This window comes from Quercus suber, unplaced genomic scaffold (assembly GCF_002906115.3).
Source record: "Quercus suber isolate HL8 unplaced genomic scaffold, Cork oak 2.0 scaffold_190, whole genome shotgun sequence".
NCBI classification, from domain to species: Eukaryota; Viridiplantae; Streptophyta; class Magnoliopsida; order Fagales; family Fagaceae; genus Quercus; species Quercus suber.
This window is the reverse complement of record NW_027069648.1, coordinates 198094-222138: the sequence shown is the minus strand read 5'-3', so window position 1 is coordinate 222138 and position 24045 is coordinate 198094. Positions and strand designations below refer to the sequence as shown.

The 24045-nt window shown below is 36.2% G+C and overlaps 2 protein-coding genes and 2 long non-coding RNA genes across 6 annotated transcripts; 1 reads left to right on the top strand and 3 right to left on the bottom strand.

Annotated features, from left to right (window-relative positions):
* The first annotated feature begins 1927 nt into the window (after nt 1-1927).
* Nucleotides 1928-8993, top strand: LOC112029703 (KH domain-containing protein HEN4). The gene is given in 8 exon segments (XM_024062394.2): nt 1928-2241; nt 2244-2671; nt 4563-4994; nt 6301-6552; nt 7394-7786; nt 7899-7972; nt 8425-8536; nt 8644-8993. Coding segments are annotated over 8 exon segments (2007 nt in total). The 5' UTR covers nt 1928-2069; the 3' UTR covers nt 8788-8993.
* Nucleotides 8994-10680: 1687 nt separating this feature from the next.
* On the bottom strand, nt 10681-14022 carry LOC136069796 (uncharacterized). Of its 2 annotated transcripts, none has more exons than XR_010631018.1 (2): nt 13536-14022; nt 10681-13295 (listed from the first exon to the last, which is right to left on the bottom strand). It is a non-coding gene; the product is annotated as an uncharacterized LOC136069796 (long non-coding RNA). The 2 variants fall into 2 exon arrangements; XR_010631019.1 differs by having other exon boundaries at nt 10681-11010.
* A 404-nt stretch (nt 14023-14426) lies between these two features.
* LOC136069795 (uncharacterized) lies at nt 14427-17403 on the bottom strand. Of its 2 annotated transcripts, none has more exons than XR_010631017.1 (2): nt 16993-17403; nt 14427-16752 (listed from the first exon to the last, which is right to left on the bottom strand). It is a non-coding gene; the product is annotated as an uncharacterized LOC136069795 (long non-coding RNA). The 2 variants fall into 2 exon arrangements; XR_010631016.1 differs by having other exon boundaries at nt 14427-14467.
* Nucleotides 17404-19140: 1737 nt separating this feature from the next.
* Nucleotides 19141-22464, bottom strand: LOC112026048 (cell division cycle 20.2, cofactor of APC complex). Its single transcript, XM_024058725.2, has 5 exons — nt 22089-22464; nt 21202-21477; nt 20711-20983; nt 20031-20609; nt 19141-19763 (listed from the first exon to the last, which is right to left on the bottom strand). Exons 1-5 carry the CDS (start codon nt 22185-22187, stop codon nt 19623-19625), a joined length of 1368 nt encoding a protein of 455 aa, XP_023914493.2. The 5' UTR covers nt 22188-22464; the 3' UTR covers nt 19141-19622.
* Nucleotides 22465-24045: the final 1581 nt, after the last annotated feature.

Here is a 24045-nt window from a genome sequence, read left to right as displayed (position 1 = left end):
AAACAACTACAATCCATTACCAAACCAAAGAACAATTATGGCCCAATAAAATCTCTAAACATACTGCAAAATAACAATATACAGAGAAGTACGATATTTGCATAGTCTATCAAATATTTACTTAAAAAGATGTTGGAATCAATTTACTAGTGATATTAAAAACTTGTGCAGATATGAAAAAATATGACTGGATTCCAACTATCACAGGAAGTATTCACAATAACAATTATATAAGCACATGTTACACCAGAATACATAAAAACATAAAGCATGTGACAGATACAAAATGAATTATGCAAACTTGTCCCAGGCAGACACAATAAAATTCAACAATTATCTCATTCCAGTGAATAGTGATATCAACAAAACATGCCACAACCATAACCTATCATTAGATTTCTTCAATCAACAAGTCTTCAAAGACAATTGAATACACATGCACCAGGTCATTATCATAAAATTGAGTAGGTCAAGATTAAGATCTTATTAACAAACTCATAATAATAACACGATTTCATGGTATAATAGAACTCATTGACCTAACACCTAATGACCCAAGTTCAAAGCTATTCATCGTAATTAAACCCAAGCAGATCTATTAGAGTGAGTGGGTTTGGGTTGATTTTACCAACCCTAAATGATATGCAGCCAACACTGATCATTTGAACTTAGGGTTTTGTTTTGATCTTTATCTTCACGCAGAGCACACACGCATGGGAGAAGATTAAGAAACAAGTTCATTGCCAAAACAATCTCGCTTTAGAATTGAGAGAACGCGTGAGAAGCTCTGATTCTTTGTTTTAGCTTTATTTTTGGCTTTTATATGGTAACTTGCTCTACCAGTAATAGGTATTTCACTAAACATAAGTACACGGTCAAGATTAAATGAATATTGAACAATAAAGAAATGAATATTGATCTATGTGAAGATTTCATTTCTTTATAAGCCAGATACCTTTTTTTTTTTGATGAGTTTATGAGCCAGATACGTATAAATTGTATGATACTGATATGCAATATAAACCATGTTTCATACTGTCACATAAGAATCTATGCATGTATGTTATGCAAGTTAATTTTTTTTTACGCTTTGTTTGTTTCGCTTGAAAACCTTTTATAAAGATAGTTTTTCACATTTTTTAGTGTTTGGTAACATAAAAAATTTAAAAAAAAAAAATGTCAACGGAAAACTATTTTTAGTTAACAAAAAACTCTTATAAAAATAAAGCTTATTTTTTATAGGTTGTTTTCAAAAAAAAAAAAAAATGGAAAACAATTTCTCTCTCATGCGATGCATAACTCCTATAAATATTACAGTATATTCTTTTGATTCAGGAAACTACATTTTGTTTTGCTCATTCAGCCTTTTTCACAATAAACTCTCCCACTTCTTCTCTTCTTTTTTTTTTTTTTTTTCTATCTTCTCCCACCCTCACTATCACCTCCTCTAGCATCTTCTCTTCCCACAAGTTTCTCTCCCTATTTACCTCTCTTCTCTTTTTTCTTCCTATTTCTTCTCCGCTCTATACCACTATTCTTTAATAAGGGTTTTTTTTTTTTTTTTTTTTTTCTCCTCACAAATTGGTCAATAGTTTTATAACAATTTTTAGTATTTATCAAACTATTTGTACTGGATTAGTTTGTCGGTAAAACTATCTGGCTTATGTGGCATTTTGAACTATTTAAAATAGAACTTACGGGTATAATGATTATTTTAAATTATTTTGGTTAAAACTTTTGACACTTTGGAGGGCTGTTTTTTTTATTTATTTAAAAAAGTACACAATTTTACAAAATCACAAATGTATATATAGTTATCCCATACTAGAGTCAAGACAAACCGTAAGCCAAAGAGAGGATTTATATTGAACTTATAAAATCATTCACCAAGAAAAATGACTGAAAGTGAGACTCGAGCTTAGGCCTTCTTAGACAAAGCGTTGGAGCTCTACAATATTCAAACTGTACACACTGATTACATTTGATCAAATGTATGTTTTGTACTTTGTAGTAGTAGTAGTACAAAAAAAGAGCCCATTTTGGGCTCTCTCACTCTATCTCAACTGAAAATGGACTCCTCTTCTTCTTCCTCATCCTTCACCCCAAACTCCAAGCGACCATTGGACCCCACCACCAATGCCACCATGGACCCCACCACCACACCAAAGCGGCGCCACCTCTCAACAGAACAAAGCGTTGTCTTCCGTCTCCTCTGCCCTTCCTCTCTCATCCCTCACCTCCGCCCCTCCAATCCCTCCTCCACATCTCCCCCGAAAACAACAACAACGACACCGACCACTGCGTCGTCCACATCCAAAACGACATCGTCAACGACGGCCACAATGGCGACCAAGACCAGGACTGCTCGCCGGCCCAGCAAGCGCTCCTGAAGGTCTTCGAGACAATGGCAATGGCGAAGGCGAAGGCCAGCGATGATGAAAACGAAGAAGTCAACAATGAGAGCGACCCGGACCCGAACTTGAATTCGGGCGGCGGCGGCGAGGATATGGGGTTGGGGAGGACGGTGTGTTGTAGGTTATTGGCGGGGAGTAATCAGGTGGGGTGTGTGTTAGGGAGAGGAGGGAAGATTGTGGAGAAGATTAGGCAGGAGAGTGGGGCCCAAGTTAGGGTTTTGCCTAGAGATCATCACCATTCTCATGACTTGATTCAAGTAAGTCACTCAATTCAATTGTGATTGAAATGTACAATGTTGGGTTTTGATTTTATAAGACTAGTATAATTAGTATAATTGAGTTTATTGAAAATTGAATTGCTAACTGTTAGTACTATTTTTTTTTTTTTTGAAACAAATATATGGGATTTATTCTTAATGAGTTTAGGGATACTACTACTATGAACATTGGGTTATTGTGATTCTTGTTGCCTAGTAAATTTGATGCAACAATGATGCTACAAATACAACAAATTTCACAACTTGTTGAGGGTGGTAGCTTATCAAAAAATATTATTTTGATAATATCTAGTTGAATAAACGCTCTTCTGAAGTTATTTGGGAGTCTATCATTTTTTTTTTTTTTTTTTTAAAAAAAAAAAATCCCAGATTCCCAAATAACTTCAAAAATAGTGCCAAAATTAAACCCTTTTCACATGGACTGCCACTAGTATCACTTCTATTATACACCAATCAATAACCTGTCACCTCAACAATTATGAAAAATTTGTCACAAGAACTATTGAAAGTGGTGTCATTGGTGGACCTAAGTGAAAGTGATGTTGCTCCGATTCACAACAAGACATAATTTTATAGAATAGCGTGTTTATTGGAGTTTATTTTTTAGGTGGGGAGGATGCAGTCATAAACTTTGCATCTTGATTAAGCCAATGGTTTGTGGACCAAATTGTATTTTCTCTTCTTTATAGGTAAGGGTGGAGGGAGGGTGAGGTTTTGGTTTCAATTCAATATAGGTGGATCAGTTGCATTTATGGTTTTAAAAAAAAAAGATTTAAATTGCAAATATGCATTGTTCAATAGCTTAACACTTTGCCAGATCTTAAATTATTTTTCTTTAAACCTTGTTGGATTGGATGCTTATAGTGCATAGTTATTCTCGTCTTTCAATTTTTGATTTGATAGATCTTTGTAATTAGCACGCTTGATTGTATGGTCCCCAGGTGGATACACCCTGTATACTTGGGTGACTGATTTTTAATCTCAATAAAATTCATTTCTTACACACACACACACACACACACACACACACATATATATACACAAATATGTGTGTGTGTGCGTATAAATAAATCTCTCTCATTTCCAATTATTAATTTGTCAAACCCAAGAACACCGAACAACACTGAGCTTGCTCCTTGGGTTGCCATGTTGGTACATCTTTTTTTTTTTTTTTTTTTGAAAGGAGGGGGGGCATTTGAAGACGTAAATAGGGGAAAATGATTAGTTTGATTGTTTTGTTTTTTTTGTGAAAGTGAGATTCTGTGTGGATTTTTTAATGTAGATATAGATATGTGGAAATCTAATGTAGTAGATCTGTGTTTTTGTTGATGGGAATGCAAATCTAATGTACCCAATTACCTGACTTAGTCCTATTGACTACCCACCCGTGAGTGACCTTCGGACAGTTTTTTCCACTTGTTGGTTGACATCAGTTGGGCCTTTCCTTCACCTGACAACGTCAGATCAACTGGATGGCATTTATGAAACCTGATCCAACCCAACATGTGGTCAACCTAGCTGATTTTTCCTGACCCCTGTTTAAGGGATTATATTAGAGGCCTGGGGGATGATTGCATGGGCTAGTTGGAATGCTTGAAACTTGCTGCACTTCGAAGGCATTCAGAATCAACCTACTGATATACTCAAAAGAGCCTACTCATGACTGGAAGAGTACTGGATGCTTGCTGTGGGTCTTCATACTTTTTTATTCTCAGCTTCCCTTGTACTTGTACTTATTTTGCTGGAGCCTAGTCCTGGTTGTTGGCTGATGGCTCCCTGACTTACTGTTCTAGTTCTTTTCTTTTATTAATGATAATTTCTCTTTTATTCAGTATAGTACTTCTTAAGGGTATATTCTAATGATATGCAGATAACAGGAAACTTCTCAGCTGTAAAGAAAGCACTCCTGTCTGTTTCAAGTTGTCTTCAGGATAACCCTAGGGTTGATGCAGCCAACTCTGGTTCTACTAAACCTTCATTGGGGGCACTACATGGAACTCCCCTCCCACCATATGTTGATCTTCCTCAACGGGGTTATGCATCTAGCTTTCATGCTGCAGATTATCGTTCGAGAGGTTATTCTTCGGTTCCAGGGCCTGAAAATATTGGTGCTGGTCACAGAATGGCTATGGAAGAAGAGGTGGTATTTAAGTTGTTATGCCAACTTGATAAAGTTGGTAGTCTGATTGGGAAAGGTGGCTGTATAATACGAGCTTTGCAAAGTGAAACTGGGGCGTCTATTAAGATTGCTGATTCTGTGTCTGACTCAGATGAGCGGGTTGTTGTGATATCAGCACGAGAGGCATGAAAACTAAACCGTCTTTGAATTATGATTCTTTTATTAATGTGTGGAGATCCATAATAGATGTGGGATTTTTTTTTTTTCAAAAAAAGAAAAAAAAATCTTTCGGTTTAGATTGTTCTTGCAAAATATGGACCAAGATAATCAAGTCCATATTATGTTCCAAATAAAATTTTACAAATCTAAAAAAAGGTGCATGTGGTGCCATGTCATTGAATATTTTAAATGACATGGTACTATTTACAGTGTTAGATTTAAAAAAAAAAAAGAAAAAAGAAAAAAGAAATATATATATATATAAGACAAAACTTATGTACAATACCTTAGGTACTGTTCCTTAAGTTCTCCTTTTAAGATTCTGTCATGTGGTTACTTAACTAAAAAAATGCACTTTCATCACATGAGAAAAAAAACCAAATGGCAGAATTTTAAGAAGGAAACTTAAGGAACAGCGCCTAAGTATTGTACCTAAGTCTTACCCATATATATATATATATATATTGACCATGAAATGGAGAGAATCTCCTCAAAAAATGAGGGTTTTCCATCTCATCTCTTTCACAATGTAACATGTGTAGTGAATTAGGACCTGAGAATGATAAACCTTTTCTAGCACTGCCTTGGACAAAAGTATCCCATGGTCTTTGGCCCTAAAATTTGTTGTGCTTCTCTGCATTTGAAGGAATAATTTGTATTTTCTTGTTCAATCATGAAATGATAATGCTGTCGGTACTATTTGTATTTTTTTTTCTTTTCTTTTTTCAGCTCTCTTCTGTACACGGCTAGTGTTCCTCTCTTTTTCTTTTAACGAATTTATTTACCTATAAAAAAGCAATATATTTGGTGCAAGGGCTGATAGAAGAAGCCTAGCACATAAAATGCCCTTGTTAAAGTGGGTTGGGTTGTGAATCATGTTAAGTGGTATGGGTTCCATAATCCAACTGGTCACTTTGAGATCTCCCATGTATAGAGTCCAGATGATGATGGTCATCCACTACTTCCTTTTTTGGACCTTTCAAATAGGGGAAAATTCCACAACCTGTTGTACTACTATTTTTCTAGAAGCCAATGGTCCTTGGACCAAATCGCATCTCTGTGACTCTACCCCCTTGTAGGTAAGGGTTGGAGGGTGAGGTCACAGGGCTAATCCCTTCCGTGGTGTAGTTACCTATTAAAGAAAACTTTGTTCTAGAATAGTCATCATTAACATTTTAATGGATTGATAATCTAGAAATATTCTTATTTGAATTTTTAGGGATAGAAGATCTTTTGTTTTCTCAAATTCTATTGTTTTGACCTACTGCAGAATTCCGAGCAGAAACATTCTCCAGCCCAGGAAGCTGTTATTCGTGTGCATTGTAGAATTGCAGAGATTGGATTTGAACCTGGTGCTGCAGTCGTTGCTAGGCTTCTTGTTCATTCACAGCAGATAGGTTGTTTATTGGGTAAAGGAGGTTTCATTATAACAGAAATGAGAAGAGCTACCGGTGCTAGTATACGTATTTTTTCAAAGGAACAAGTTCCAAAGTGTGGTTCCCCTAATGATGAAGTTGTACAGGTAATTAACCCTTTTGGGCATGAATATATTGCTTAAGTTAAGAAAGTCAAAAGGGAATTAACCCTTATGACCCAAAAAAAAAAAAAGTGTTACTGCTATATGTTATAGGATAGATAGATAGATATATTCTCTGTTAAGCTTTTTGATGGGAGAATTTTCTTATTGAACTTTCTGTTTTACTCATTTTGCATATTTGTCACAGTATTTCCCTATTTCCCCCCATAAGAAGAACCTACAAGTATTTCTTTTCTCTCCTCAAAATCCTTTTCCAACTTGTCATCAAACAATCTTGTCTTTAATTTATGCCAAAATACATTCTAATAAATGAATCAAGATACCTTGAGCTTCATGCTCAGGTGAAAGTTTCCAAACTAGCTTAGCCACTCTCTCTCTCTGCCTCTCCCCTCCTCTTCTCATTTCCTTTTTGATGTCCTTTTAATTCTGATCCCAACTTCTTTTTTCTGTTTCTGAATCAATAACAAGAATCCTATGAATGTGAGGTGGTACTTTTCATGTTGCAGTGGAGTCTCCATTCTTTGAATAAATCTTCAGCCAAGTACCACGCGCTTCTCTAAGGTATTCCAAATGATGCTGTTGTGGCTCATATGTCCTTTAAGCTTGTCCATGATGCTATAACCATGCTGGTTCAAGTGATTGGCTCTTCGACTTAATCTAAATGGATCAATTAGAGTGGACAATTTTTCCAATTTAAAATATGCCTATTTTCCATTTTTGTATTTCACAATGTGATTTGGATTTTTTAACAGGTAATAGAAATATATTCTGCCCATTTATTTCTAATAATTCTTGAAGACCAAACAGGCTTTGTGCTTTTTGGCAGGTTATTGGAAACATGCAATCCGTACAGGATGCTTTATTTCACATAACAGGCAGGCTTCGGGAAACCATATTTCCAATGAAACCACCCCCTCCAAATTTTTCTGCACCACCCTACTTGTCTCCTTTTCCAGAAATGCCTCCTCCTTTGTTCAGGCCAAGACATAACCCAGCTTCCCCAGGTAGCTATCCTTCTCCAGTGGGACATCCTCATGGAGCTGACCGTTCTGCCATTCCATCCCAACCCCTAGATCACCAGTCTACATTTTCACATGGTATGGATCGCAGTGGTCCATCTAACATGGATCGAGTTCCCTATCCTTATGGAAGTGAGAGACCAGGACATGGTCCTACTTTTGACAGACCCTCTTCTTCTCCAAGATCTTGGAATCCTCAGGTTGGTTGCTTGTTTTTCCAAAAGTTTGAAGCTTCAACATTTGGGGCCAATCATGGGGCCAATTTACCTCTTCCATTTTTATAATTTCCCTGTTACTTCTTGTTCCTTTCAGGCAGTGAGCAGTGGAAATAATTGGGGAACAGCTGATGTTTTGGGATTGACATCAAAAAGTGGGCCTCTTCGAAGGTACCTTCTCCTAGATTTCTTGTTTTTTTCCATCATCTTCTTATACTCACGCAACTAAATACTTAGGTTTGTAAATTAGAGTTAAGCTGGCATGACATGGTGATAGCCTCATGTCGTACCACCCATCAAATTAAATCCAATATATAGATTTAGTCAGCAATAATGTAAAAGGAGTATTGGTTAACTTTGTGGGTATGATCTTCACCTAAACAATATTGATAAGTTGCTATTCTGTTCCACGTTTTTTCTTTGCTTTCTTTTTCATTTGGCGTGAGGCATTAATGTTTGGATAAGCTTGACAAGATATATGATAAGTTTAGATTTATAGGAAATGGTAATATGTAGTTTTATGTAGGCAGAGACAACATAAAAGCAGAAAGTATAGAAAAGAAACTTCATGATTTGATTTGGAAGTGCATTTGTTCATTTTCTGCCAATATTATTATGAGCAGCGGAAGTCAAGTGCCAATTTTGACCAGCACAACTGTTGAGATCACAATTCCTCAAACATTTTTGGGCCATGTTCATGGAGAGAACAACAGTAACTTGACTCAGATCCAGCAGGTGGGTTTATGAATGGTGTATTAATTTCAATCTTACTACATCAAATTTATGATGATAGTACTATATTGATTTTGACGCGAATGTTGGCCCTGGAAATTTCATCTCAGATCTCGGGTGCGAAGGTGTTGATTCATGACCCAAAACCTGGGGCTGTGGAAGGTGTAGTTATAGTATCTGGGACCACAGAACAAACGCATGCTGCCCAGTGCCTTATTCAAGCTTTTATACTTTGTGGGCAGACACCACCTTGACAATCCATTCTGTTAAGTGGCAAGATATATTGATGAAGTTTTGAAGTGTGAATATGCCTTTTCTTTCTTTCTTTTCCTTTTTTTTGCATTAAGTGTAAATTTTGTAGTTGATTTTGTTCAATGTAGCTGTGCCTAATGTCTGTTGGTTCCTCTTTCTTGGTGAATGAAATAAAGATCTCATATATAGAAATTCTATATTTAATTTAGCCTAGTATTACAGTGCCAATTAGTGGTTTTGCTGGAAATAAGTAGATGCTTTTCTTTGAAATAGATATTGAGCAAAAATTAACAAAGCTATATTCACACAGTTTCTTTTACAATCCATTCCTAATGTATTCACATGGTGGTGACCATGCTTTCTTGAAGGCAAGTTTGCGATATAAACTAAAACTGAAATGAAAGCAACATGAGAAGATGTATCATGTATCATGTATATGCATAATCTATCTCACAGCGCGTGGATTTCATATGATTGTGAGGTCTACACACTGAGAGGAATAATGGATATATCTAATCCATAAAAGATAATTATTAGTATGGGGGGCAAACAAGAGATCTTGTTACCACTCAAGTATTTATAAGGTTATTGGTATCAACATCAAATTGGAAAACAAGGAGATGTGAAATCCAGTTTAATGCAACATTAAGTACCCACACTTTAGGTCAGACATTGAATGAAGTAGATTTTGCACTAATCTTCTATGCAAGAACATAATGCAACCAATTGCACAGATGAATGTCCCATGCAATGACATACACTATTGTTTTAAATGGAATGTCATAACCAGCAAGTTTAGCAGCCGCATGTAACCAGCACAGATGTTTCTCTAAAAATCAAGAAAAGGCACAGGTGCATGTAACCAGCAAATTTGATTGACATTGTTTACAACCACCCTTGATTTCATTCTCACCACTTCTCTGACCTCTTCTTGTGCTTTCTTCATGATATGCTTTTCCATGAGCTGTCATTACCCACTTCATTGTTGTTATAGAGGTATCAGTTAAACAGGTCTAAATATTTTCAAACCAAATAGATAGCTTCAGTTTACATCTGATTGTGTGTGTGTGTGTATATATGTGTAGGATTAGGTCCTATAGCGTTCTTAGGGTAACTCTATCATGGAGTTCCTAAAATCCTATTAATTCATTTTGAAATAAAAGAACTGGATATCTTCTCATAATTTTTTTTTTTTAAAAAGCCCTTCTCTTAACTGTATTACATTTCTTCTTTGTGGATGCCATGGGATGGTAGAAACTAGAAACAACTTTTATTTGAAAAAAAAAAAAAAAAAATTGTTGGGAGCCTTTGGTCTCCTGCTTCAATTTCACAATGGAGTATATGGATGTTTGCATTAAAAATATAAGGGTCCCTGGATCCTTATCGGTCAAATGGACACTGCCACCTTCAGATTCTGTGCTTAAGCTTAATGTCGCGATTTTCCAGTTCAAGTATGTGGCGTATGTTGATCTGGGACTATGAATGCACAAGGGCCAGGATCTTTTTGTAGACAGCTGCTTCTGCAGTAATAAAAGCTCTACTCTTTTGTCTAGTTATGGGGTATCCTGAAATTATAGTGGAGAGCACTCTGGGCTGAACTAGTTGTGTTACTTAACTCGGAAAAGCTATAATTCCCTCTGGAGATTGCATGGATTTAGAAGACATTAAAGTTCATTTGTGAAAGTTCTAAATTTTATTTCATTTGTTAGTGTTCCGCTAGATGTAACAAAGTTGTTTTAGCTCTTGCAACTGTTTCAAAAGAGAATGAGAAGCTAGCGTATGACTTGAAGAATACTTATCTTTTCTCCTTCCCATTGGCTTGATACGGAATAAATAAATAAAAGACCACGACACAATGTATGCAAGAAATAAAATAAGATTTATTCTCATGCGCATGAACCTAAAAGGAAGAAATTTTATTTCAAATATTTTAGATAACACAATAATTATAAGATAGAGATACAGCACACTTCAGGAGAACAAGACCAAAAGGTTTTGCAAAATAAGCTCACATTGGCCTACACAATTCTACTTACACAATAGAATTTTGCATGCGCTTTGCCCCTCCAAACATCAATTGTTTTCCAGCCCAAATTTTCTTGTCAAATGAACTATCTTCAACGCAATTATTAATGCTATCCTATTTTTGATGTCATCACAGAAACTGAAACACCAATACCTCCATGACTTCTTCACCAGTAAGGTGCCACAAACGCTCCAAAAGCCTACAACAAAACCGAGTCCAATGCTAACATTAAACCATAGCCTTTCAATACCATCTCCATCTTGTTTGTCTTCAGCACTACCACTACCATCAGAAAAAGTTGGCCCATCAGATGTTTTATCTCCTGGACACTTGGTTGGAAGAGGCGACCCACACAATTGAGGGTTGCCCTTGTATATGGATGCATCAATTAGCGTTTGGAGTTGATAACCAGATGGGATCTTCCAGCTAATTTGTTAAATGACAAGTTCAAGTGTGCCAAGGAAGTTAAAGAAGACATGCTTTCAGGAATAGGCCTAGAAAGACTATTCTTTGAGAGATCAAGTGTTTCCAGGAACCGCGTGTTCCCAATATTCTTGGGAACATTTTCAGTGAGATGATTCCTTGATAAGTTTAGTGTATTCAATGCTGTAAGGCTTGTTATTTCATCAGGAATTCCTCCTATTAAATTATTACATGAAAGATCAATGCTGGTAACAAATTGGAGAGTGCTACCATATTCAAGCTCTCTTCCTTTTGTCACTATGATGGCTTTCTCAACATAATTGACATAAAAAGAGGGCCAGATGATGCCATTGCCAAAAATCAAAGCAGTAAAATTGCCCAACCATTTTGGAATTCTACCAAAAAGATTGTTTTGTGCAAGATCTAGGATGTGAAGAGCTGGAAGATTGCACCACCGTCGAGGGATGATTCCACTAAATTGATTTGACCGTAAGTGTAGTATTTTGACTCCTGATCCTATCCATGATGGAAGAATCCCCGAGAGATGATTCCCACTAAGATCAATGCTCACAAGCGGACAATCTTGCAAGGAAGAAGGAATTTCACCATAAAGATTATTGTTGCTCAACACTAGTACATGAAGAGAACACAAGAAACCCATTGAGCTCGAAATTTTTCCAGATAGGTTGTTCTATGAAATATCCACAACCCACAATGGTTGTGACTCATTCCAATGATCGGGGAGCCCCCCTGAAAGCTTATTGCTCTGAAGGTAAAGTCCTCCAAGATCCTTTATTTTCCATATGGACAAGGGAATTGTACCATTGAGGTTGTTCTCTGAAAGATCTAAACAACGCAACCTTGGCATTAGATCATCAATATTTGATGGGATAGAGCCCGAAAATGAATTGCTTTTCAGATACAACTCGGTCACATTAGTAAACCAAAGTGGGATAGGACCCTTGAAGCAGTTATAACTGAGATCAATAAAATTTACATTTGGAAGTATTAATTGATGTGGCAACTTCCCCATAATCTGATTTTGGGATAGATCAAAGCGAATGATTTGAGAAGATATTATAGAGAACCATTCCTCAGGTATAGTGTCTATGATTCCAACGTTTTTAAGGGTGACATGTGTAAGTTCACTTTGAACTTGAAGCCATATTGGAAATTTGGGGCCACAAAGACAGCTTTCTAGTTCAAGATTTTTGAGCTTGAAAGGAGGAACCCAATCATATGTCACATTGAAAACTAGGGAATGGTTTGTATTGGCTTTGAGTATAACATTTTCTAGTCTTGTGAGATTCATCAATTGGGCTTCTGTTATAACACCTTCCCAAGAATTCTCTTGGAGAAACAAATTGACTAGCTTCGAGAGTTGTCCAAAACTTTCAGGAATGGTTCCGTTCATCTTATTATTAGAGAGGTCCAAATCCTGCAAGGATGACAAGCTGCCAATAGAAGCTGGAATTGAACCCCAAAAAGAGTTATATTCAAGATTGAGGTATCTTAAGCTTCCAAGTCTGCCCAATGAATCAGGAATTTTTCCTAACAAATTGTTATAGCTCAAATCTAGGGACTCTAGACTTTTGTTCAGGCAAGCTGAGGCATTACCTAAAAATCCATCAATAGTGCCACAAAAATTATTCTGTGAAAGATCTAAAGTTTTCAATTTACAAAGGTTTCCCTAAAGGCTTGGGAATTGACCTGTGAGGTATCGATTTCCACTCAAATAAAGGTCCCTAAGATTTCTAAGGTTCACAAAATCGAATGCAATGGCATCTTGGAAATGATTAAAGTGGAGATCAAGTGTTGTGAGGCTGGTAAGATTTACCAGCCATTGAGGGATGGAAGAGTTGAATTGGTTGAATGATAAATCAAGCACAAAAAGAGAGGTTAAATTAACTGATGGAAGGGAAGTTGGAAGGTTTTCAAGCTTACAATAATCTAAATATTACGCCACAAGGGAAGGAAGCCAATTAACTACATGCAGCCAATTTGCTCCGACTCCGCTGAGATCCACGTGACCCATATCCAGGTACTTCAACGAAGAAAGACCTGAGAGCCAATCCAAATTTTCGGCATACGTGAGGCTATTGCTTAGATCAAGATGTGTCAGTCTCGACAAGTTGTTAAGATGAGGAATCTCCCCAGAAAAGTATGTATAAGAGAGATTGAGATACATCAAGTTCTCTAGCATACCAAAAAATTCAGGAATTTGAATCCCAGTAAAGTTATTCCCACTAAAATCCAAGTAGTTTAAATATTTCAAGTGAATCAAAGAAGAACTTATATTACCACTGAGCCTCCAATTCTTAAGAAAGAGCTTTGTAACATGGCCTGATTTGTTGTTGCACTCTACGCCATCCCATTGGCAGCAATCTTCACCAACCCAATCGTCATGAGGCCAACCATATTCATCAGTGCGGTCGAGGCCTTCCTTGAAGCTGAGCAGTGCTTCTCTTTCAGTTTGAATGCATTTGAGTACACTAGTATGATGGTCACTGCATGAACTGAGTTTGATTATCAGAAGCAGAAATACAACAGTAAGATTAAAGCTACCCACAGAGTTTGTGGTATAACTGATAATGACACCGCTGAAGATGTGTTTACTGATTTATATGAAGCGAAGGCCTTGACATATATATAGTAATTATTTTGAGACGACCATGACTGATATATTAACAGTGTGTACAGTGTACTGTTGAACTCAACATAGAATGGTCTGGGGTCAATGACAGTCTAAAAGGGCTCCATTGCATGTGCTCGGTGTAGAAGTTTTGGATTAACTCCGGGATTTCCGGTTGTTGTTGTACTCTCTTTCAAATAGTAGACATTTTCAAAAAGCCTTTATTACGGCTTTATACGTTTCTTCTAAGTTCTATAAACTGAAATCGTGTAACACATGATTTCAGTTTTTATGTGTAACACATTGTGTGAACTAAACACTGGTTTTTTTTTTTTTTCTTCCACACGTAAGGGCTGGTGAGTGAAATGTTTTCCACAGCGAAGCTCACATTGGCCTACACAATTCTACTTACACAATAGAATTTTGCATGCGCTTTGCCCCTCCAAACATCAATTGTTTTCCAGCCCAAATTTTCTTGTCAAATGAACTATCTTCAACGCAATTATTAATGCTATCCTATTTTTGATGTCATCACAGAAACTGAAACACCAATACCTCCATGACTTCTTCACCAGTAAGGTGCCACAAACGCTCCAAAAGCCTACAACAAAACCGAGTCCAATGCTAACATTAAACCATAGCCTTTCAATACCATCTCCATCTTGTTTGTCTTCAGCACTACCACTACCATCAGAAAAAGTTGGCCCATCAGATGTTTTATCTCCTGGACACTTGGTTGGAAGAGGCGACCCACACAATTGAGGGTTGCCCTTGTATATGGATGCATCAATTAGCGTTTGGAGTTGATAACCAGATGGGATCTTCCAGCTAATTTGTTAAATGACAAGTTCAAGTGTGCCAAGGAAGTTAAAGAAGACATGCTTTCAGGAATAGGCCTAGAAAGACTATTCTTTGAGAGATCAAGTGTTTCCAGGAACCGCGTGTTCCCAATATTCTTGGGAACATTTTCAGTGAGATGATTCCTTGATAAGTTTAGTGTATTCAATGCTGTAAGGCTTGTTATTTCATCAGGAATTCCTCCTATTAAATTATTACATGAAAGATCAATGCTGGTAACAAATTGGAGAGTGCTACCATATTCAAGCTCTCTTCCTTTTGTCACTATGATGGCTTTCTCAACATAATTGACATAAAAAGAGGGCCAGATGATGCCATTGCCAAAAATCAAAGCAGTAAAATTGCCCAACCATTTTGGAATTCTACCAAAAAGATTGTTTTGTGCAAGATCTAGGATGTGAAGAGCTGGAAGATTGCACCACCGTCGAGGGATGATTCCACTAAATTGATTTGACCGTAAGTGTAGTATTTTGACTCCTGATCCTATCCATGATGGAAGAATCCCCGAGAGATGATTCCCACTAAGATCAATGCTCACAAGCGGACAATCTTGCAAGGAAGAAGGAATTTCACCATAAAGATTATTGTTGCTCAACACTAGTACATGAAGAGAACACAAGAAACCCATTGAGCTCGAAATTTTTCCAGATAGGTTGTTCTATGAAATATCCACAACCCACAATGGTTGTGACTCATTCCAATGATCGGGGAGCCCCCCTGAAAGCTTATTGCTCTGAAGGTAAAGTCCTCCAAGATCCTTTATTTTCCATATGGACAAGGGAATTGTACCATTGAGGTTGTTCTCTGAAAGATCTAAACAACGCAACCTTGGCATTAGATCATCAATATTTGATGGGATAGAGCCCGAAAATGAATTGCTTTTCAGATACAACTCGGTCACATTAGTAAACCAAAGTGGGATAGGACCCTTGAAGCAGTTATAACTGAGATCAATAAAATTTACATTTGGAAGTATTAATTGATGTGGCAACTTCCCCATAATCTGATTTTGGGATAGATCAAAGCGAATGATTTGAGAAGATATTATAGAGAACCATTCCTCAGGTATAGTGTCTATGATTCCAACGTTTTTAAGGGTGACATGTGTAAGTTCACTTTGAACTTGAAGCCATATTGGAAATTTGGGGCCACAAAGACAGCTTTCTAGTTCAAGATTTTTGAGCTTGAAAGGAGGAACCCAATCATATGTCACATTGAAAACTAGGGAATGGTTTGTATTGGCTTTGAGTATAACATTTTCTAGTCTTGTGAGATTCATCAATTGGGCTTCTGTTATAACACCTTCCCAAGAATTCTCTTGGAGAAACAAATTGACTAGCTTCGAGAGTTGTCCAAAACTTTCAGGAATGGTTCCGTTCATCTTATTATTAGAGAGGTCCAAATCCTGCAAGGATGACAAGCTGCCAATAGAAGCTGGAATTGAACCCCAAAAAGAGTTATATTCAAGATTGAGGTATCTTAAGCTTCCAAGTCTGCCCAATGAATCAGGAATTTTTCCTAACAAATTGTTATAGCTCAAATCTAGGGACTCTAGACTTTTGTTCAGGCAAGCTGAGGCATTACCTAAAAATCCATCAATAGTGCCACAAAAATTATTCTGTGAAAGATCTAAAGTTTTCAATTTACAAAGGTTTCCCTAAAGGCTTGGGAATTGACCTGTGAGGTATCGATTTCCACTCAAATAAAGGTCCCTAAGATTTCTAAGGTTCACAAAATCGAATGCAATGGCATCTTGGAAATGATTAAAGTGGAGATCAAGTGTTGTGAGGCTGGTAAGATTTACCAGCCATTGAGGGATGGAAGAGTTGAATTGGTTGAATGATAAATCAAGCACAAAAAGAGAGGTTAAATTAACTGATGGAAGGGAAGTTGGAAGGTTTTCAAGCTTACAATAATCTAAATATAACTCCACAAGGGAAGGAAGCCAATTAACTACATGCAGCCAATTTGCTCCGACTCCGCTGAGATCCACGTGACCCATATCCAGGTACTTCAACGAAGAAAGACCTGAGAGCCAATCCAAATTTTCGGCATACGTGAGGCTATTGCTTAGATCAAGATGTGTCAGTCTCGACAAATTGTTGAGATGAGGAATCTCCCCAGAAAAGTATGTATAAGAGAGATTGAGATACATCAAGTTCTCTAGCATACCAAAAAATTGAGGAATTTGAATCCCAGTAAAGTTATTCCCACTAAAATCCAAGTAGTTTAAATATTTCAAGTGAATCAAAGAAGAACTTATCTTACCACTGAGCCTCCAATTCTTAAGAAAGAGCTTTGTAACATGGCCTGATTTGTTGTTGCACTCTACGCCATCCCATTGGCAGCAATCTTCACCAACCCAATCGTCAGGATGCCAACCATATTCATCAGTGCGGTCGAGGCCTTCCTTGAAGCTGAGCAGTGCTTCTCTTTCAGTTTGAATGCATTTGAGTACACTAGTATGATGGTCACTGCATGAACTGAGTTTGATTATCAGAGGCAGAAATACAACAGTAAGATTAAAGCTACCCATAGAGTTTGTGTTTACTGATTTATATGAAGCGAAGGCCTTGACATATATATAGTAATTATTTTGAGACGACCATGACTGATATATTAACAGTGTGTACAGTGTACTGTTGAACTCAACATAAAATGGTCTGGGGTCAATGACAATCTAAAAGGGCTCCATTGCATGTGCTCGGGGTAGAAGTTTTGGATTAACTCCGGGATTTCCGGTTGTTGTTGTACTCTCTTTCAAATAGTAGACATTTTCAAAAGAGTCCAAATCTTCTATCTCACTCTTCCTGCTCCACTATATACTCCACAAATAAAAATATGACACATGTCCATCTAATTTATTTTTCCCTAAATTTATGCCTTCTATTATTTCTATTACCTAAATATGATGGGTTATTTATTTATTTATTTTAGAAAATTAAAATAATAGAAGGCATAAATTTAGGGAAAAATAAATTAGATGGACATGTGTCATGTTTTTATTTGTGGAGTATATAGTGGAGCAGGAAAAGTGGGATAGAAGATTTTGACTCTTTTCAAAAGCCTTTATTACGGCTTTATACGTTTCTTCTAAGTTCTATAAACTGAAATCGTGTAACACATGATTTCAGTTTTTATGTGTAACACATTGTGTGAACTAAACACTTGTTTTTTTTCTTTTTCTTCCACACGTAAGGGCTGGTGAGTGAAATGTTTTCCACAGCGTATGGAAAAGTGTTTCTTACTTTTTACACATCTACCACATGATCTCTTGACTCCAATTTCACCTGTAATTATTACATTTATTGAAGTTGTCATCCCAACTAATAAAATACTGTCACTTATGCAAATGTGATAAATCAATAAATCATAGGTGACAGTATTTTATTAGTTTGGAAGATTAAGGAGAATCACTTTAGCTGTCTGCTGTCCAAATCACACTGTTTCCACAATTTTTTTCTGGAGAAAATATTGTTGCACACGTTCATCACACACTGCCTTGAAATTGTATTCTAAAATCATGATTTCAACCCCTGTGGTATTGTGTGTAAAGTGAATGTGTAATAGCAAGTGTATGATGATAAGACAGTATCTCATGGAATAGACTCCGCAAGAAATTGTTTGTTGCTGGTTTATTGATCCATCTTTTGTTTTTTGTGTTTTTTTTTTTTTTTTTGTGAAACTTCGTTAGTTTCTGTGGTCCACTTCGTTAGGGAACTAAGATTAATGCCCAAGTTTGAATGATGGGCTTGAATTGGGTCCACTGTCTAGTTGCACTAAACCTATCACAATGACAACAGTGTTATTATTTTGATGGGTCCAATGCAATTAGATATTGGACTAAAACCTTACCCCCCCTGAATGTTTACCGTCAATTAGAATGATTGCATGCTACTTTTGTGAAAATTTTTAGGAAAAAAGGTATTTTGGAATTAAAATCTTGGACTTTTGTTTCTTTTCCATTTTGGACTTTTAGGGAACTTTAAAATGTTGTCTTGTTGAAGTAGTTTTTAAAATTCGGAAACTTTTTATTATTTATTTTTGTTATGAGATGGTCTCTTGCAATTGTTTGTTTGGTTTTTTTTTTTTTAAATTTATTTTTGAGTTAATCTTGACTTTGATTTATTGTTTATCAATGGAAAAGTGTCTTCGTCGAAGGCAAGAGGAAAAAATATAAGAAGGAAAATTCTATTTATTTCAGGATCCTCTAGATTTTTTACAATAATTCAATCATAGAGTTGCTAAAATCCTATTATTTATTTTAAAATGAATTCACAGCATCAATAACTTAAAATAGATTCCAAAATGGTTACAGTCAATGTTTTTCTAAATATTGATGATGTTGTAAAATTCAGTCCACTTTTGTCAAAATAGATGGATAGGATTTTAGGAGCTCCATATTGAAGTTTTCTTAAAAACTCTAGAAAACCTTAATCCATAATCCATACATATTTCTGTAAATGTGCGTGAGACTGTGAGAGAGAGAACAAAAAGAAGAAACAAACACCTAAAGAAACTACAGAAAGAACCAAGATGAGGCACATATACTCCAGGGTTTGTCACAAGCGGTTCTAACCATGGGGAAAGAAATAATGCTCCACTAAGCAACTCTGGGAATAACAATGACTCACTCGAGGAAAAATTTACCACAGACTATCAAATTTACAGTAAGAAGTTTGTACATCACATTAAAACTTGCTGCATTTACAAATACATCATATTTTCTTCTAGACAGTATATACAGTTCAAAGAATGACTGTGAAATTAGTAAATATGCAAACTAAGTTCTGTACCAAACAAGTATTCATTGTGCTGAGCTTCATATTCATCACAAAAACTTCATTCTCTAATGGTCAATTCAACCTAAAATCCTTGACTGCTCTCTCTTATGATGTTCAACGGATGCGGCTCACATGAGCAAACGGTTCTAATTTTGCCTTAGGTGCAGGTTTAGCCACTTCTGGAGTCCCAAACACATTCCAAAATCTTAGTGTCTCGTCTGCTGCTGCAGATGCCACTGTGCATCCATCGGGGCTCTGAACATATAACAACAAAGTTCAAGCAGTAAGAAATGATCTCACTCAAATAACTCATATAAAACCAATTAAAAGATGAAACTAATAATTTAAACAACTAAATTTATTACACTAGAGCATGATTTACTGAAATGTTCTAAAAGATAAAACTTAAATGCAACAACCAAAGGTAATCAAGGTCAGCTATGGGTCCTTACCAAACTAATTAGTTTTGGAAAGGATAAAACTTAGATAATAATCATAATTTGATCGACTCCAAATTAGTACCTGTGTCATAAAAAGGACTCTAGAAGTATGACCAGTGAGCTCAGCCATCTTCACCATTGAGGGGTATTTCCATAGGGTAAGCTGATTCTGTGCAAAACCGTGAGAGCTAAGCAATTCACGCTCATTCTTGTTCCACAACAAAGAACAAACCTGTGAGCCGGCGTTAATAGAGTTCAAGCATGCGCCTGTGTGGGCATTCCAGAACTTAATGCACTGATCACCACCACCTCCACCTGAGGCTAACAAATTACCCTGGAACGGACACCAAGCAAGAGCCTTGACTGCAGCTGTATGGCCCTCAAGTCTGTGAAGCCACTGTCTTGGAGCACTGGAAGAGGCCATGGTTTTGTCCCATATATAGAGAAGATTATCATTCCCTCCACTAGCCAATTGAACTGAGGCAGACCATTTTAGCCCACAGACCTCAAGATGGTGTCCCCTATAGGTTTCAACAATGTGGGATCTCACCCTCACATCATTGTTGATAACTTTACCATCCATTCCTCCAGTTGTAAGGATGTGATTGTTCCAAGCCAGTGAACCTACTCTTTGTCTGTGACCGCCACTCAATGTTCTTAGCTGCATTAACAAAATCACAGTAAATCTTCAACATGTATCAAAGAAAAACAAAAGAACAAACAGAAATTTTTTTATGGTAGATATAGTTCTGACTTAGGAACCTGTCTGTTAACAGTATAATCCCATATTTGGACATGGGAATTGTTTAAGCCAATGGCAATGTGCCGGCCATCAGGAGCCCAACTAACACTTGTAACAGGGCCGCCATCATCATCATCAATCGTGACAAGTTCTGAGGTAGAGCCATTTGAGGCATCCCAGAGGTATACCGTGCTTCCGAGAGCAATGGCAAGGACATTGCTGCTACCCCAGTCTAATAAATTCAAGTAGAAATCATCCAAAATATCAGGAGCATCCAATGTCCTCTCACAACTCTGTGAAATCAGATTGGAACAATTAGCACACAAAATAAATTTACAAAACACACAGAAAAAAGATCAGAAGCACCAAGACAAAGACACAAAGAAACAATCAAACAAAAATACAGATTATATAGCTGAATCCAGATTCCCTATTCCTTCAAACACTATTTTGATTAGCAGATCAATTCAAATTCAAATATGATTAATTTTTCTTATATATGCAATTATACCTGAGGAATGTGTCTCCTCTGCTTCACAGGTTTGGTCTGTGGAGAAGATGGTGAAAGAAATTCCTTTGGGATTGGGTCAATTGGTGTGGAGGGCTTGTTCTTGAAGACCAAGATCCGTGTCCGGTTCATGTTAAAGGCCTCCGCGAGTTTCTTCTGGTACGCCTCTCTGGATGGAGAGATCACAGACGGGTTCTCTTTGCCTTTCCTCCCATCTGTGAGCATGTAGTGTGCAAAATCAAAGTCCATCGCAGCACGATTTGGAATGAACCTATCCAACTGTCAGTATAACACACAAATTTATTATCAGAGATGTAAAAGGAGAGCAAAACTGAATTGATATTCATAGTTCAATACTATACATCAAAGCACATTTATAGGAAACCTAGACTAACCCTATTTTGATCCTAATATGACTAGGTAACTAAATTGTCCTACAAAATTTAGGTTTATAGTGATGACTTGACAAGAAACCAACAAATCTTAGATTCAGAAACTAAAGATACGGCAGCACTGAATTTCTGTTTGCCTGTTTGGTTACTTAGAAAATTTGGGAGGAAATAATCAGAATTTTCACTGTCTAGGACACCCTTGTGTAATTTGTATTAATTTTCCAATTTCTTTTATAGAAAGAAACAAAACCCAGAATTTGGTTTCTCTTGTTTTCTCTTCCTCAATTTTCTTGGCAATCAGACAAGGGTGCATGACATAAAGATTCACAGAAAATTATTCACATAACAAAACCCAAATTTCAAAAGAGAAAACATGGCCACCATAAGGTATCATAGAAAAAAAAAAGTTTCATAACAAAATTGAAAGGAAAAAAAAAAACTACAAAATAACAAATTTTAATAAGAGGAACATATATATAAGAATTTAAAGATTCTTACATTTTCTCGATTAGACTTTCTCTTGGGGACTTGTTCTTGAAGAGGGCCCAGCCACAGAGCCCTTCTCTTGTGAGAGGAACCCATGGATCCTTCATCCATAACGTCGGAGACAAAGAGAGAGTAAAAAAAAAACAAAAATAACAAAGAAAAACAAGAAACCAACCCTTCAAAATTCACTCAGATTTTTTATACTATATAGCAAAAATATGAAAAGAAAAAAACAATAAGAAACACACACAGAGACAGAGAGAGTAGATTGTTGAGGGGGCTTCTTGTATCTGATCTTTAAGCGTTTGGCTAGAGAGAGAGAGAGTCAGAGAAAGTAACAGAGAGAGAGAGAGAGAAGAAGAAGAAGAAGAAGAAGTTAATGATTTTCGAATTTGGAGGGTTTAACGGCTACTACGATATCCTTAAATAGCCATTGAGATTTTAGTTTGAATGAAATGGGCTTATGGGCCTCATTTTGACACCGACTTTGTAGGGTGTTCTTGTGCTTGGGCGGCCCACGACCACGTCTTCTAAGAGTCCAAACTCCAAACTCCTTAGGGGTTGTTTGGGATTAGGCTCAAACCCAAGGTTGGAGTAGCTCCCTCTCTCTCACAACTCAAGCCCAACCCAATCCAGAGGCAAACTTCAGCTTACCTTTAAACATTAATAAAAATAAATAAATAAAAAAATAAAAAAGGTGGTATTCCAATCTTTTGACCAAATCATTCAACTTCCTGAGCATGATACCTTAAAAACTTCATAAATCTATTATATGGTGAATAAAACTTGAAACTTTTAAATTTATGACACATCTCTCAAGTTCATTAATCTTACCTCTCAGGCTTCAACAAATAGACCCAAATGACTAAATCCCAATGTAGTTTGTGTTTGTCAATAATAAAATATAATAATGCTTTTGTTGAGTGCATTAAGGTGTGGCTTGTGGGGAGGGGTAGGGTCCAAACTTCTTCATAATATCTAATATTAGCCAATAAAGTTGTCTAAGCTTTCTTCTAAAAAAAAAAAGTTGTCTAATCTTAAAATATGGTGACGACATTTTTCAAGTGAATTCATCACGACTTCACAAAAGTATTCACTTTTTAACACCGACAAATAATTTGTTGGGCCAACTTTTCATTATCTTTGGGAAAATACATAATCATGTTCATTTGCAAATGCTAAAGCCGAAAAAAAAGTAAAAATGAAAAGAAGAAAAAAAAAAAAAAAAAGGTGTTATTGGTATGAGTATGACAATGTTCATTTGCAAATGCTAAAGCCGAAAAAAAAGTAAAAATGAAAAGAAGAAAAAAAAAAAAAAAAAGGTGTTATTGGTATGAGTATGACTTGATATATATTTCAATACGCTAAAAAATTACTGCATTTGACACCAATATCAAGCATTCTAACTCTAATTAGTTAGGTTGAAATTCTCTATAATTAAAAAAAATATATATCTAATTAGTTTTCCATGTTTATTGAAAGAAGGGGAATTAAAAATAAATGTTAAATTACAAAACGTTCCCTTCATGAATGTTTTACAATGCAATAGAAAATGTTGTACAAAGTCCATTTACAGAAAAAAAAAAATTTTAATTAGCAAAATAATCTAGTTTTGAGTTGGCTAATCATTGCCACCATGTGTTATTTCTGCCGTCAAATTCCTCAAAGAATGATAAAGTTGTAGTTTCAAGTTCTCTCTGGTAATTTTTTGAGTTGGCTCTAAAATTGATGTTTATTTTCTTTTTATCCAATAAAATTAAAGTTTATTTTCTTTTTTTATTAGAAGATTACTTGATTTCATTTCATTTCATTTCTTTATAAACTCTAAAGTAAAGCTAAATTCCACTTTCCAAAATAAATAAATAAATAAAGTTCAACATTGAAATTTGTCCAAACAATATATCTTAGTGTATAGCGTATGCAACTACAAATATTTCATCTATTTTCCCAAATTTGGTGTTCACAAATA

Excerpts from the sequence above, each read along its gene's own strand:
- LOC112026048 (XM_024058725.2), bottom strand. The coding sequence starts at position 22,187 with ATGGATGAAGGATCCATGGGTTCCTCTCACAAGAGAAGGGCTCTGTGG. Across the intron at positions 20,984-21,201 it reads AGAGGAGACACATTCCTCAG|AGTTGTGAGAGGACATTGGA; the intron begins GTATAATTGCAT and ends CTGATTTCACAG. Across the intron at positions 19,764-20,030 it reads GAGTCCTTTTTATGACACAG|AGCCCCGATGGATGCACAGT; the intron begins GTACTAATTTGG and ends TTATATGTTCAG.